General features: G+C 38.5%; 1 protein-coding gene across 3 annotated transcripts; it reads right to left on the reverse strand.

Moving 5' to 3' along the window:
• Positions 1-39: 39 nt before the first annotated feature.
• Positions 40-16,053, reverse strand: LOC119905792 (forkhead box protein P1-B-like). Of its 3 annotated transcripts, none has more exons than XM_038723118.1 (16): positions 15,943-16,053; positions 13,405-13,545; positions 9,665-9,802; positions 9,484-9,573; positions 7,811-7,931; positions 7,621-7,732; positions 7,381-7,488; positions 6,942-7,029; positions 4,229-4,306; positions 3,927-4,122; positions 3,594-3,670; positions 3,396-3,497; positions 3,107-3,234; positions 1,929-1,983; positions 1,003-1,169; positions 40-877 (listed from the first exon to the last, which is right to left on the reverse strand). In XM_038723118.1, exons 2-16 carry the CDS (start codon positions 13,528-13,530, stop codon positions 712-714), a joined length of 1,752 nt encoding a protein of 583 aa, XP_038579046.1. In that variant the 5' UTR covers positions 13,531-13,545; positions 15,943-16,053; the 3' UTR covers positions 40-711. The 3 variants fall into 3 exon arrangements, with proteins under 3 accessions (XP_038579046.1, XP_038579048.1, XP_038579047.1); XM_038723120.1 differs by having other exon boundaries at positions 712-874; positions 7,621-7,726; XM_038723119.1 differs by having other exon boundaries at positions 712-877; positions 7,621-7,726.
• Positions 16,054-16,126: the final 73 nt, after the last annotated feature.

Below are 16,126 nucleotides of genomic sequence, written 5' to 3' on the forward strand. Positions count from 1 at the left end.
AGCAATCATAAAACTAAATCAAAAGACACATACAGCATACACATTTATCATGAGGAATTTATTATTCATAGAGATGCGTTGGTTTACAATGATGGTAAATCTATATTATCTATTCTTACAAGCTCAGTCAGAGCAAATTCAGCAATGTTGGTGGAAGGGGTGAAAAAGACCAACAAGTATAAAGAAGTTACTTTTGATCAACTGATTACACCTTAAATACAAATATACCAGATCATGTTGGCAGTGGACATTTTCATTTTTTACAGCAACTTGTTTTTTTACTTCCTCTACAAACCTTTATATATTATGGACTGATAAAATAAAACAAGGTAGTGTGGTCCCCATTATAGCATAAATTAGCTATACAGAGGGGGAGTTTTTCATTGTGAAGTGCTAACTATCCATATTCCCTTTCCTTTGGCTTTTATGCTTACCATGGTCCTTTTGTGTACAGATATACAAAATAAGAAAAATCATTAACAGACAATTTCACAAATGTTTTTTTTGTGATCTCACTCTACTGTACAAAAACAACTGAGAACTAGATTAAGAACAAAAAATAAGAAATGCTGATACGAAGACAAAAAATTCCCCATAGAAGAGGGAGTTTGGTTACGTAGATGAAGCAGTTGTTTTTTGGAAACTTTTGGAATACAAAGTCACACACAGGTGAGTGAGGCGGCCTTGCAGTGCAGAGCTCGGACCTCATAGTCAGAGAGAAGGCACACGATCGAAAGGAAGGTTGGGCCTCCCTGGGCTGCCATTGTCGTCTTCTTGGTTCATGTCTGGACTGTGGCCGTGCTCGTCTGTGCTCTCCGGAGACTCATAGGGATAATTTTCACATATCTCCTCATCCTCCTGCTCCTCTTTAATGCTGCTTTGATAAATATGCAGAACAAAAATATGAGAATCAGGACTTGTGATTACATTATTACATTAAATCACAGTCGAGTAAAATATAATAGAGAGGTCAGGAAACGTAGCTCTGGAGCTGACACTTACAAAGCTTGTGGAGGGGACTGCGTTGCACTGCTGTCACTTTGGTATCCAGAGCCATTGGCAAGGGCTCCGTTCATCTGCTCTTGGAGAACATGAGACAGGGAGTGCAACGGGATGCTGCCCATAGAGGCTGGGTTATAGAGAGAGTTGTTGCTGTCTAGACCACCACTCTGAAAAATAAACATTTTCATCTTTTATATTTATAATGCTGCATTAAGACAACAGATATAGCTGTGTTTATAACAGCCGTGAATGACAATTACAAAAAGAAACAGAGATGGAAGACGGATCCTTCAATCATGTTATGAGTGTTGTCATTGCATAGTTTGCCCACTAGTGGGCACTCTGCAACTCCCTTTTTTGGCAACACAATGTTCACTACAAAACAGCAATCAGCTGACATAAACAGCTGTACATTTGTTCAAAGTACTATTTATAACAAAATAAAGTTTACTTTGGGGCTGTCGTTAGCTCACCACTAGATTTAAGCCCGGGTTAGGGTTAGAGTCAGAGTCAAAGTTCGACCTGTACCTCTTTGCAGCATTTCAGCCCCTCTCTCTCCCCCACATTTCCTGTCTCTCAACTGTCTTTTACCAGAGTATTTTTAAACTGCGTTATGTCATGTTATGTTGGTGAGGTCTCATAACTACACATAACAAATGTTAGGGATAATCTTTGTTCATGAGAAGAAAAAGAAAATAAGGAATATCGGCCGATATGTCGGAAAAAATCGGTAGTGGTCTTAAAAATCCCATATTGGTCGGGATCTAGTTCATACTACTGCAATATATAGTTTAGGGGCATAATGAATCGTGACACCTTGTCACCTTTCAGATTTCTACACAGCAACAGCCTCATGTTATATACACAATCTTCATTTATAATACACTATTCAACAATAGAGCTTGAAATACCAGATTCATTCTTACCTGAAGAGCAGATCCAGCCAAGCTCTGACGGTTCAGTGAGTTCTTCAGCACAGATCTATTAATACAGAGATGCAACACAAAGTTATATTTATGAGAGCATCAACACCTTAAGGACCTGAGATAAGCATCAAACTTTAGGGATGGCATTATACTAAGAACATAATTTGGTGCACTTGCAAATCACCTCCCCTGGACAGCAATTGTCCAGTGATAACTTAGCAACCAATAACTAGGCACGGTGGGCCTGTCAACCTTTGGATTTCTTCACATTGAAGCGGTGTGCATCAGGCACTTGTAACTATTCAGTATAGAGCGATAGTAAAAGGTTTGTCTTTGTTAAAGCCTCTTCAAAAACAGAAACACTGGAGCAACCCCAGACAAACTTATTATCGGGGATAGCGCTACATTTCCCAAATACATCCCAAAAGCCTTTTCTCTTGTAACGTTCAGACATCACATCCTTCAACAAACTAAAAATACAAAGCAGAGGGCAGCAAGAGGTTCAGCAGCATCAAAAGCAGAACAACCAGATTCCAAAACAGCTTCATCCCTCCCGTCATAAGACTGCTAAACTCTCAATAATCCCCCATCCCATACATACGACACTAGTCACTTTACATGGACACTGAACTCTATTGGACTCAGTAACTGTTACTATGCGCATCATATTGTCCATTTGACTGTTATAATACATCCTGCTGCTACATATAATTTTTCTGTTTGCTGCTACATTTCTGAAAAAAAGTCACTTTTTTTTAATGTTTTCTGTTTCTTTTATATAGCATATATTTATATTTTTCTTTTACTTATCTTCTGTTTTTTATTCGGAGCCTTGCAACATAATCTCGCTCAAATGTACAGTGTGAACGTGCAGTTGGATGACAATAAAGTCTATCCAACTCAGTTACTCAGAGGGATCAAGGTCTTGTGAAATTTCTAGGTTCGTATGAGAGTATCATTTTGTTCACAAATGTGTGCATTTGATTGTGTGAACATGCCAATTGTGATTTTGCTTGTAACACACTTAGCCTTAGAAACTCCTTAGAAAACAGCTTACAGTAAATATTGGGTGTACTGATAAGGTGGAGCTAGAAGGTCAAAAATGTCAGGCTTCTTCGGACTTCTAGTTATATCTGAAAACACACAGGGTTGTGGCCTCACGTCCAAACTATACCTACCCATTGCCAGCAGTCTTCTGGGGCCTTCTTCTGTGGAACTCAATCTCATCTACTGTCCACACGGCTCCCTTCACATTTTCCAAACGTACAAAGCATTTATGGAGGCTGAGATTATGTCTGACCGCATTCTGGAATATTAAAGAAAAGAATAAAATTGGGACTTGCACACTCCTCAAGTACTTAATCTGCATTTATCTGGATAAATAAAAACGAAAAGTAAATGCAACCAAATTTCTTTTCTTTTCCTGTTTCAATAATTAATATTCAAAGACGTTTATGTATTTCATACCTTCCAAGTAGCTGCATTGCGCCTGAAATATGCAAAGTTTCTTGTGAACCAGTTGTAGATTTCATTTAATGTCAGCTGATTGCGTGGTGATTCAAATATTGCCTGAAAGAGACCAAGAGCATGTTAGAGAAACTGGACGGTCGATATTGTCATGCAAAAATGTGAAATCCTATGTGTAATGAGTGAAGTACACGTTACCTGTCTTATGAGAGAAGCATACGTAAATGGAGGTCTAACTTCTGTGCCTAAGTAGAACTCCTTATTATCAACTATATCTGTGGAAAGACATTAACAGGCAATATTTATACATATATATACATATTATATTATGAATAAAATAATACACATTTCCAATTAAGGAAACAGAATTAGTACACAATAAATCATCAAATGTCAATAAAAATAATTATAAATGAGAAAACAAACCCTATCTCGGTGCCCCCATGACATTATGTATATGTGTATCTTAGCAGGAAAATGTTTCAGCTCAAAACCTATAAATTAAGTTCAATTTCATGATCTCACAGTTACCTTGGCTGACAGAGCGGCTACATCGCCTCCGTACAGGGGTTCCAGTGAACATGCTATTGGGAGTGAGGACTGAAGGGGATTCAGAGAGCGGCGTCAGGGGTGTGGATGGCGTCGTTGCACTCTGAGACAAGCTCATGGGAGGAGGGCCTTTGGGCAATGTTGCCTGGGAGAAGGATACATTAGACACCAAGTTCACCTGAAAAAAACAAAAACACAGCAGTTAAGTCAGGAAAACATCAGTGTAACTACAAGCAAAACAATATTTATTTTAATTGAAGGAAGCAGTCATAGCAGGTACTTACAGGCTGCACTGCGGGTTTGGGTTCAGAGGACTTGAGATGAGCCATCATAGCCTGCAGTCGTTCTTTGTCCTTTTTCAGCTGTGTTAGATGAGAGGACCAAAATAGAAGTTGAGAGTTGGCAAATTCCCGGCTTGTGTTAAATGACTAAATGACATTCGGTGTGGATACCATTTCTTTTCTGGCATCCTGAAAAGTGTAATCATCTAAAAACATCACTTCTGTCGCCAGACCTGGTGCGAAAACACACCACCACTGCTGACATTTAACATGCAGTTTTTAGAAATCTCTTCCTTTTCTTTTTCAATAGTTTAAAATAAAGGACTGGAAACTCCACTCTACCAAACAACAGGGCTACTCGATTATGGCAAAAATCATAATCACGTACGTATATTTTGGTCCTAATTGACATCACAATTATTAACAAGGTTACTGATTGACTTAAGAAACATCATGCATTTATTTCACTTTTAAAATTGAATGCTTCATTACTTTAAATAAAGGTGCATTATCCCAAATGAAGCCCATGAATTAATAAAAAGTAATTGAATATTATTACATCTTAGAGCGCAAGAGTATGACAGCAGCAGTGTTTCCCCAGGTTGACTGCTTTGTAAGATTCAGTTACTAAAAAAAAAAAAAAACTATAGAAAAGTATGAATTCAGTAATATGGCAGGGACAGTGAATATTTTACAAGCACAGACCAGGTAAAGCAGGGCTTAACACACTGGGTTTAGTATAAATAATGTGAAAATTGTTAAGCTATGAGTAGAGGAAAAGTCCACTGGCCACTAGGCTAATTTATGCAGTGTAAAATGCCATATGCTTAAGCTAATAATGGTGACTAGCAAGTTGTAGCAGTTATAACCCCATCATCTCATCTCTAGCAGAAGTAAACATTACAGCCTGGCTGAGAGGCAGTTTGGGCTTTTAGGGAGGGTGCTGCTGTAAAGCAAAGGGTGCGCTGGATTTATAACACAAAAAAAGCGTCATTGCAAAACCGCATACAGCACAATAATCCTTTTTATTTCAATTAACTTGTTTTCATAATCATTGGAATTCAAAATCAAAATCAGGATAAAAATTTGATTAATTGCACAGCCCTACCAAGATGAAATTTAATACCAACTTTACTGCCGTATAGTGAAAAATCTGTATGAATTTTAAGCCCGAGAAAATTATTTACAAAGTTATATGAATTTAATTTTTAAAAAAATTATAATACATTAATATTTAACACATTATAGCTTTTTGGGGTGTGTTTGTACTTTGATATGAATCAAGGACGTCACTTTGTGTTGAAAAGTGGTGGGGACACAGGGGTTCAAATTAGGGGTGTGATGATACACTTAGCTCACATGCACGATTTAGAATATTGGGTTCACGAGAACAAGACAAGAAGATATTTTAACACTATTTTGATGAAATATTCAATGCTGAAATATATAAATGGGATGTCCGGGGGTCCCGTAGAAAATTCTGAGCACTAAACAATTTCCTGCATTCTGGAGAGATTTTCTGCACCAATTTATGGTAGAATAATTTTTTTTTGCTTAAGAACCTTTTTCTGGACAATGCACATTTGTTTCTTCTATATTTAAATGGCATTGCATGTTTTCTTATTGTGCAAATAAACCTTTCGCAAGTATTTCCATTTGGTTTTTTTAACATTTCTCAGAACATATTTAACAAATGCTTCAAAAAAAGTATTGGAGACATGTCCCCAATATCCCCAGCATAAATTACACCTATGAAATGAATCCAATATGTGTGCACTAAGAACTCTTCAGGGTTGAAATCAAAAATACTAACAAATTGTGCAGTATGACTTGTTACAATTAGTTACACCTTGGCTAGATAAGGTAATGTAATTTAATATGCCAGTTGCTTCAGTGATTATCCATCCTGTTCGGTTTTTGCATCTTAAGGCTGTTTGAAATATAGTATTGGCTTGAAAGCAGCATGGATAAGGAGTTGGGCTCCGGTTTGTTTTTTCCTCCTCCCGGTGATCAGCGCATCTGGGTGATGTAAGTTTAATGTGCGTTAGCATGTCGGATGTTTCCATTCACATAACGTTACACTACAACAGCGGCGCAACGCCGATACACAGACAGGGTCCTCATACACAACTGTCTCTCGGTTTGCTGTTGTAACGTCCACTGACCAGGAACCTGCAGGCGGGTCTTCCAGATCCGCTGTTACATTAGCACTCGCCATAGTGTGAGCGCCACTGTCCTCGGCCTCAACCGCCACTTGTCCGTGTCTGGCTTTCTGAATTTCAGACACTTTCGCAATCTCCGGCGACGAGCTAGCGTTAGCGTGTTAGTAGCATGTCAGAGACGTTTTGTTTTCTTTCCTCACAACTGACTGATTCGCACCAGAGTCTAGATGCCAGAGCTCGTGCACCGCGTACACTCCACAGTCCAGAGCGTAAAGTCAACACTGACGTAAACAGTAACGTTACCTGTACTGCCTTATAACATTAGTGTCACACCATATGGAGTAAATTACAAAGTCACACACATAAAAAGTGTTTATTTATGACGTTACGGGATTTATTTAATCCTACGAAAGGACAAGAACAAATTTAAGACATTGGTAAACGAAATTTAATACTTTTAATACTAAGGCCTTATTTTTAAGAGCCTGCGGGTACCCTGGTAGTCCCTTTTGTTGTTTGTTTTAAAGAAAATATGAAATACATCAAATGCATACCTGCAGTTCCAGCTGCTGAACCACTTGCATCTGCACGCGACACTGTGCTGTACTCTTGTCATCCAGTGTATGTTCACTGTTCAAATGTCTGCCAAGAAACAAACTCAAAATCATGACCTGCTTTAGGGAAACCATGTGTTGCAGAAAGCAAAACATGCTGAATAATTAGACCACAAGAATAATTTCAACTTTACTTGAAAAATATCATTTTAATACTCTTTTTGTCTTCAACACACCACAAAAACAGTTAATACATAATTGATGACGACAACCTGTCACTAAAAATGTGACATTTACAGCTCCTGTGTATATATATAAAATATGGAACATACATACATTGATTTCCCATATATTTACTATATCTGTGCCACTGCACATCATGATAGATGTGAGCGGACTTTATGCCTGCTTTAGAGGTATGCAGAGTTTCACCACTCACTTGAGAAATGCCTGAAAGTCTCCAAAGACAGTCTCACAGCCCGGCCATTTACACATTCCATTTCCATACAGAGGATGACTGTTCTGTGTGTTTTCATCCAATGACCCGCTGCAACAAGTACAAAAGTCAACTATTAAAGAAACATCTCAGAGTCAACATGTTGGTACTGCTCAAGCACAAGAAAAACTACACAGCTACACAGAAACTAAAGTTTCAGGACGGTATAAATTGCTAAAGCACCTTTCTTTTCTCTTCAAAAGAGTGTGATGACCGTTGGTGGTAGATTGTTGACTGGAAGACTCTCTGGTGTCTCCACCAGCAGACAGGATGATACCATTCTCACAGCCTGAAACTGCATACATACACTTTAAATGAATCAAACCAAATTAGCTTAAAATCGTCAGATCAAAATCAGTGAAATACAGCATACCTGGGGCTGCGATGGGGCTGGAGGGAAGGACAGACAGCAGTCCTTGTCTCTGCAGGTTGAGGAGATGTTGCTGCTGCACCTGAAGGAGCTGCTGCTGGATGGCAATCTGCTGGGCTGTCAGCTGTGACACAACAAGAAAGGTGACACAACATGTGTCAGTATATTACTTCCCTATTCCTCATACCGAACACATCTTTCTCTGGGTTTTTGTCAACAGTTTACTTCAGGAAAGAAATCTTAACTAAGATTCATTCTATGACGATAACAGGCAACGCATGTAGATGCAGCAGCCAGTAGCTCCTTCAAACATCGCTACACTTTTTGTTTTTCCATCAGTTTTTTCCCGGCTTCATTAGTATATATTGCAAGTATTACCTATGACAGAAATAGAGTCATGGGAAAAGGAAGACAGGGTTTTGGATTAAAGAGCAGCGGACTTTTTATTTATTTTTTTGATATTTATGGGGGCTTTTTTTGTTGCTTTTATTTGATAGGACCGAGGATAGCAAGAGGGAAGAGGGAAGGAGGGCAACATGCAGTAAAGGGCCACTGGGACTTTTTTACATGAATATGAAACCATTTTATCACCCTGTTGCTGCTGTTTACATTCTCCCAAACGCATATTCAAAAAATGCACTGCAGAATGTTTGGGGTAAAAAAAACATATATGTTGTTTTATTTTATTAATTTAATAAATTACCATATTTTAATATAAATTTCATTTTCTGTGTGTGCAGAATTGTGTTGTATGATGATAAATAAACTACCATATACCTTGTATATGATAGAGAGCGAAGGAACACTAGACATCACATTGGACATATTTTGTGGGCCTGAAAGTGTGACACACAAAAAAGTTCTGCCTCACTGGGCAACCATAAAATGAGGTTCTGTCAATCACTTAGCTTAATGAAGTCAGCTAATGTTGTTAGCAATTAAAAGAAGGATCTATCTGAGCAGTGATCAAGGCCGATGCTGCTTTTTTTCCAGAATATTCTGTTGGGCAAACATTGTGAGCAGAAACAAACACTACCAATTTCTCCTGCATTTTGGTTGTGTCCAACTGACCTAAAAAATGCCTTTTGTTTTCATCAAACTGGACAATTTCTGCTAATCTAATAAATCTAATTTCTGCTAGGAGCCTATCAAATTATATCCTTGAACACATGCACGTAAGCTAATGTGTGAGTTAACTGTGCTGTGTTTTGGTATTTTGTCTTTTTTTGCCCACACACACCTTCAACGCCGACTTCAAGCGACCCCAAGTGTAGGCACTGGGACAGAGCAACATGTAGTTTCTGAACGTGATGTACCTTAAATGGATAAACTCAAGGAACTTAAAGTGGAAAATATGCACTCAACTGCCTTTAAACTAACTGGAAATCATCACAAATAAGCGCCTTCCATAAGAACACCTCCTATGTAATCCTGTTACTGTTACAGCTTCAACCTTAAGTGCTATTTTTTTATTTACTCGCACACTATGTAGAGCCTGGAACTATTTGTTGTCAGAAAATCAGATGTTTTGAAAGTGGTATTCCATGGCTAAGCAACTGGTTGTAATAACAGTCCCTAACTCAGCAATTGATTATCCTTGTTGCATAATAAATATTGCTATAATGATCAAATATCCATACACTGATGAAAATAAAAGAATAATGAATACAAGTTACCTCTTGACTAACAATCCCAGCATTCTTCTGTTGCAGCAGCTGCATATTTAGCTGCTCTTGCTGATTCTTGAAGACCTCTTGAATTTGTTGCTGCGGAAATGATGATTAAATATGAGCTAAGGGAAATAATGGTGTTCAATCTGGACTTTGACTAACACATAACTTTTAAAAGATGCAGTACCTGGTGTAACATGAGTGCTTTCTGCTGCTGGAGCAGGGCTTGGAGCTGCTGAGGACTGAGGATCTGTTGCTGTGATGTCTGCTGCAGCTGCTGTGGGGCCTCTGCTGGTGGGGTCATCATGGACAAGGATACTGGAACCTGCATCGTCAAAAAAAAGACACCATAACAGGGTGTTAAGTTAAAATCCATACCACAAAAAAAGAGGAATAAACAGTAGAAAACACACAAGAAAAGAAAACACCCAGTGAAAACCAAGTCTGTGACAGAACACGTTAGAAGGGAAATTTAATAGACACACACACACCCTAGTGACAAATAAAACATAAGTAGGCTGTTCTGGGTGTGTGCTGCTTTCATTCAGTCTATTTGGAAGGCGTGCAGACAATCAGTTTACAAGAGAAACTGTATCTCTTTAATCAGGGTAAAGGCTTACCAGACACAGCTACATTTCTGCAGGAGTAACCTGATTTCCTGGTGATAAAAGATATACGTTTAACAGAGTTCCTAAAAGGGATTTTAACAAGAGTACATGTGCACAAGACAAAGACTTCAGAATGGAAAAGTTTTACTGTGACAGTGGGAAGATAAAAAGAACCAACATTACTTGTGGTGGCGCCTCTTGCATCCAAACTAATTAAATAAAGATCAACTAAAAGCGAAATTAAGAGGTCTATAGCTGAACAGTAGGTTATTTGTGACAGCACACACACACAGAAAAAAAAATCATGCACTCTCTAACTACAGAGTTCTCTCACACAACTGCACAGTTAGGCCCTGATGTTAAATAATTCTTCAGGAATTATGCCAACCTTAGTTGATATGGTAGTAGGTAGAGAAAGAAGGTAGTTTACTTAAATTGCTTTGCCTCAAAGACTTTACAAACAGAAAATAATGACAATGGCAATTGAAATATATATAAAAATGGTAATACAACAAGTGCAGCCATGCATTTGTTGTTATTTTCCCCTTTAATGGCGTTCATGTTCATGTAAAAGACTTCAGTACATAGTGGGTGACTTGTTATGGACCCCAATTTACACACATGTAATGTCAAATGTTAAACCTACCCCTATGTAGGGCTGCAACTAATGGTTATTTTCAATATCAATTAATCTGACGATTGTTTTCTCGATCTATCAATTATTCATTTTGTCAATGCAATGTCAAAGATAGTGACAAAAATGGTTATCACTGCCCACAGACCAAAAAGGTGACATCTTCAGATGTCTGTTTTGTTTGAGCATATATACAAAACCCAAAGACATTCAGTTTACTATCATGTATGATACAAGAAAGCTCACAATTGAGAAGCTGGAACCAGCAAATGTCTGACAATGTTAAAAATGAAATAAACATTTATTTGACTATGAAAATGAACTCTCCTCCTATGCCTCTTTCTCATTAAAAAAAATGTATTTATGGTGCTGCTTATATATTATTCTCAGTTCACTGATCAATCTCTAGCAAGCTGAACTTGGCTCAACTGCCATTCCAGCTAAAAATGAACCAAACAACAACAACAACACTGAAAGCCTTAGGGGAATTAAAACTCCATCAAAACAACAACAACCAGTACCACAAAAACAACAACAACAACAACATCCTCTGATCGGCATGCAGCAATTACAACACCAACCCCCCTCACTGTCAAGCCTCACAGCTCAAGGGATGTTTACAGTAAACATAAACAGAGCAATCAAAATTGCACAGAAATATAAATAATGAATAAAAAAGCATACAGAGCCTGTTTATGAAAACAGAACTTGAGATTCGTATTTTAATTAAGGTCTGAACCACAAACAAACACTTCTCTCCAAGGCAGAGTCTGTTTTGAATCGGGTAAACAAACTGACAGTGAATTTCACACAGGCTTTGGGCTAACAATAACAGACGACTGCCTCCTAGTTTGTCCTTTCTTATGAAATTCAATGCTGCAGAGGTGGCCACCAAAGCAATGAAAACAGGTCTATCCCACAAACAGAGCCAGTTGCCCCCCCCCCCCCCGTTTTTCTGTGGACACCATCAACACAACAACAGCCTTTGCCTAATCCCTGTTGCCATGGCAGCCAGCAAGTCCAAACATCTACTGTTGTTGTTATTGTTGAAAGTCATACCAGTGAGCAACTGAGTGTAAACACAGATCTGTTCCCGCAAGACTGGTCTTGTGAACTCAGAGAGATGACTGACAGCAAGTAGGAGCGCTGAAAACTTGCCGAAAAACAAACACAATATGCCCTCCCTGATGAAAGTTAATACTTGCTAAAATGCGCTAACGGGTGTGGCCTGAGGAAGAGTGACTTTTGCAAAAAACACACATATTTGGTAAAGAACTCAACTGAAGATTTAACAAGATGAGATCTAAAAATATAAAATTGCACTTTCTTTGACAGACACATTTTAACTAAAAATACTGAAACCTGAATAGGCTTCTATTATTATTATCTCAAAAAACAAATACAGAAAGCGTTGGACAAACCTGATGGTTTCCATTGAAAAGGTTTTCTGGGCACTGAAAAAAAACCACTGCTCAGCAATATGTTCTGCCTAACAATCTAACAGAGCCTCGCTAACCCAACATGATGTGAGCATAAACAAAACTAACAATATAACACTGATCCCACTGCCCAGTAGGGGTTATGCTCGCCCTCCCCTTCTAAACCTCAGTACACCCTCCCCCCATCCCCGCGCTCCCCCTCAGCATAAATATAAAACACTGCAGTTTGGAGACAGTCAAAGTGAGAGGTTCAAGGATATCGTTACATGTTTAAAAAAAACAAAACAAGTACCCCATATTCTCAAATAGCAATACTCTGTCTGCCATGTGTCCTCTATCATCATCATCTACCTTGTATGTCAACGAATACTGACAATAAAAGATATTTGGATGTTTGGATACAAGGCCAGCTGTACATAAATTCAAATGCAGCATAACTAATTGTGATTCACACTTTAGTGAGGTAAAAGCAGCTGCATCAGTTGCAACACATATTTGTGGCACAAACATTTACGCATGGCGCTAAGCAGCTGTATGGCATTGTAACAAAATAACAGAAGTGCTCAACAGCAAAAAACAAACGATTAATTTGCCTTAGAATCAGCCAATGCATTTTTTTGATTAATTGTTTGATCTATAAAATGTCCATCACAATTATATTTTTAAAAAAGAAGTAGTAATAAAGTTGTAAAATTGTTTTAAAAAGCAGCAAGCCTGTGTGTTCTTTGTTTTGAATTACATCACACATTTGTTATAATCTTACCTGCTTTGAGCAAATGTTTCCAATGACAACATCAGCAATATGCTATAATAATAACAGATCCTACTACACTGAGAGCAGAAAAACTCCCTTGAACCCATCAGAACTTCCCAGAGTCCTGGGTGCCATTTCCAAATTACTTGCTTTGTCCAACCAACTGTCCAAAGTGCAGAGATATTCCATTTACTATCATGTGAAATATATAAAAGCAGCAACTGTTTACATTTGGAAGGCTGGAGCGAAAAACCAAGAAAAGAAGACTGATCATCCATCAAAAGAGCTTCGGCTTAACTTTCTGGTAAACTTCTTATCAATTAAGCAACTAACGCTTTCAGCTCTACATGTGTACGGCATCATCACAATGTCATATTTTTGTGAAATATGCTCAGATCAAATACTATATGTTCTGCAACTTTTATAAAAAAACAATATGCCTTTAAAGACTAATGCTGATGTGTTCAGCGGACGCAGCTGGGAATGACTGACCCTGGGTGCCTCTGGAGGAGGAGTCTGGCTGCTCTTCAGTCGACTCTCATTCTCGGTATTATTCCCGTTCTCTGTCTGACTTCCTGGAGTGGTGTGGCGTGTTGGTTCTGACCCAGACTCATGCATCTGGACTTCACTGACCTGAGAAAGAAAATATGTATCAATGAAAACAACTGGATAAGGCAGCACAATGTAATGAAATACCGGGAGCAGACAAACAGAATGCCACGTTCTGGATGCATTTGACAAGTCTATTATAACATAAGGTGATAAGAGGCCCATTCTCCCCCAAAAAATAACAATAACACACGAGTGTCTGAAATGGTCCCATTATGTAGTCACCAGGAAACCAAGACACTTAACTTGTGTTGAATGTAGAAAGCGACAGCACTAAAAGACTACCAGTTAAGAACTACACTGTTATAGCTCTCCCCACCAAGACAAACATTCTCTTCTACAAGTGAGAGAGGAACATGTTAGGTCTATTTGTTGAATAACTGAGTGCTGCCATGACTACTGTAAACACAGGGGCCCTGGGTCCATGTTTATGTGCAAACATATCTTCCTTCTGGAACAATTTACCATTAACCAGGTGGTGCGATAAACGGCTGTGACAGGTAGTACAATGCACAAGTAAGCTTTTATGTATACAGCTTGGGTGTGTTTGAGTCAAAAGCTAAGCGGCATAAACAAAGGTCAATAAAGCAGGAAAACAAATAAAGTGAGCAGATGGAAAACCTGCACAGAAAGCCTCAAATGAAGTCCACATAGCCTCAAGGATAATGCCACTTTTTCAGAGTTAGCCAACTATCAAATTCAATCAAAAGTTAATCAATCAATCAGTTAGGCACCACTGAGAGCCAACATCAACATTTAGGCAACATCTGACAGATTATCCGATAAGACTTATACTCAGATAAACTCATGACATATGCCGTATCAACAGTTAGCTACAGAAAAATTCAAGAAGAAATAAGCACACACACAGCATTTCCCGCATTTGAAAATGACTAATAGGTGACTACTGAATGGTAAGTTATGTCTAGCTGCAGCAATGCGTTATTCATAGAGAAATCATTAAAAGTGAGGTAATTTCCGTAATCTAAAACTGAAAACTATCTAATCGAAACAAGTAGCTGTTAGTGAGGATTCCACTCTGTTTACTTTTGCTTTCAGGATCAGGAATATATGAAGACAAAGGACAGTGTTTCCTGTACACATTTCTGAAGATGTCAGGGGTGATTTTGACTAGTGGGGCCATTCCACACCAGCTCTACTATGCATTATTTTAAAAACAGATATTATCTGGTAGGATTATGACAACTGAATAGTTGTGCTGCAGTGCACAGTGTGTTTTATAATAAGTCCATGATTGATTTATATTGTATTTTAAAGTATTCACACACAGCAGTGGGGGCCAGCACTCCTCAAAGAATGTAAAGGAAACACTGCAAAGAGGCCTTTCCTTTAGAAAGAGTAAACAATCTACACCCTCTCCCGTAATAATTAATTTTATGATAACTGGATTGACACATGAGGTATTATTAGGTATTATCAAATGGAGATGGAAGCTTAAATTATGAAATCCCCTTGAAAAAATCAATATAACATTACCTACATTTAAACCAGTGCTCAAATCAGTGTATAACAAGGGAATGGGAATGCAACCGACAAATCGACAACATTGTCATCATTCACAGTTTATCAGAATAAACTTAATGTTTATAACCTACAACTTGTCTGGATCAAAGCCTGTTTTTCATAGTTAATCGATATTTTAGTTTGTGGTTCATTCATGTGGTGAGTTATTTGGTAGGTTTCAGCACATCTTTTGTCTTCGGTGCCCGATTAATCATTTTCAATGGGATCATTCAAAATCTGTGTAAGTACGATTGAATAAAGTAGACAGTTATGTTTATTACATCCCGTTGCAGCATTATAAACTCGGGGCACATAGGAAGCTGGCTTCATGGAGTCCTAAGTTAACTTAGCTAACTAACGTTACACCTACCTCCAGAACACAGCCGAGATTACACCTGACAATTCACCCCCAATTCGTTATACTTAAAACTCTGAATGAGCGTTATTTGGTGTAACGTTAGCTTTGTTGATTACGGCAATACTATTTATCATTAAGTTAGCTAAACGCAATACGAGTGAATATCCGTTAACACCAACCGTTGCAGTCTGAGGTTCGCGTAGAGGACTTGAGCCGTTTATTATGCATCTATAACTTACGGAGAAAACAGGAGGTTTAAAGTTAATATGTTAACTGTGAAGCTAACCTAGTGTTGTATACCCGCTGTCTTTGATAACCTATGTTAGCTTGACTGGAAAACAATTTTCGACCAACCTTGCGGGTGGCGTTTACGGTGACAGTACAACAAAAGCTAGCAGCCTGCCCCAACGCTAGCTTGTAAGAAACGTTTCTCTCTCTTCTATGTTTATGCCACCCAAAAAATATCACAATGAATCAAACGTTACATTCAATATTCATTCAATGAGCGCCAGCGCGCTGTTGACTTGATGTTTACTCACCGAATTATGTGCGGGCGGACAGTCTTTTGACTCGGGGTGGTGTCTGAAGAGCAAACCTCGGAGCAGTGCCTTCCTTGGAAGCGAGCTAGCCACAAGTTGCTAACAGAGGGCGTGGCTTAGGTAAAAGTAAACAATGGTGACGTCATGGTCACACGCGAGACCGTTTCAGACCATCTTGAATCAT

This window comes from Micropterus salmoides, unplaced genomic scaffold (genome assembly GCF_014851395.1).
Source record: "Micropterus salmoides isolate LMB-PRFRI ecotype aquatic unplaced genomic scaffold, ASM1485139v1 Ms_hic_scaffold_16, whole genome shotgun sequence".
In the NCBI taxonomy this organism is placed as follows: domain Eukaryota; kingdom Metazoa; phylum Chordata; class Actinopteri; order Centrarchiformes; family Centrarchidae; genus Micropterus; species Micropterus salmoides.

Coding starts and splice junctions, on each gene's coding strand:
- LOC119905792 (XM_038723118.1), bottom strand. CDS start 13,530: ATGCATGAGTCTGGGTCAGAACCAACACGCCACACCACTCCAGGAAGT. Junction 4,123..4,228: donor CCAAACCCGCAGTGCAGCCT/GTAAGTACCTGC, acceptor TGTTTTTTTCAG/GTGAACTTGGTGTCTAATGT. Junction 3,671..3,926: donor TAGCCGCTCTGTCAGCCAAG/GTAACTGTGAGA, acceptor GTCTTTCCACAG/ATATAGTTGATAATAAGGAG.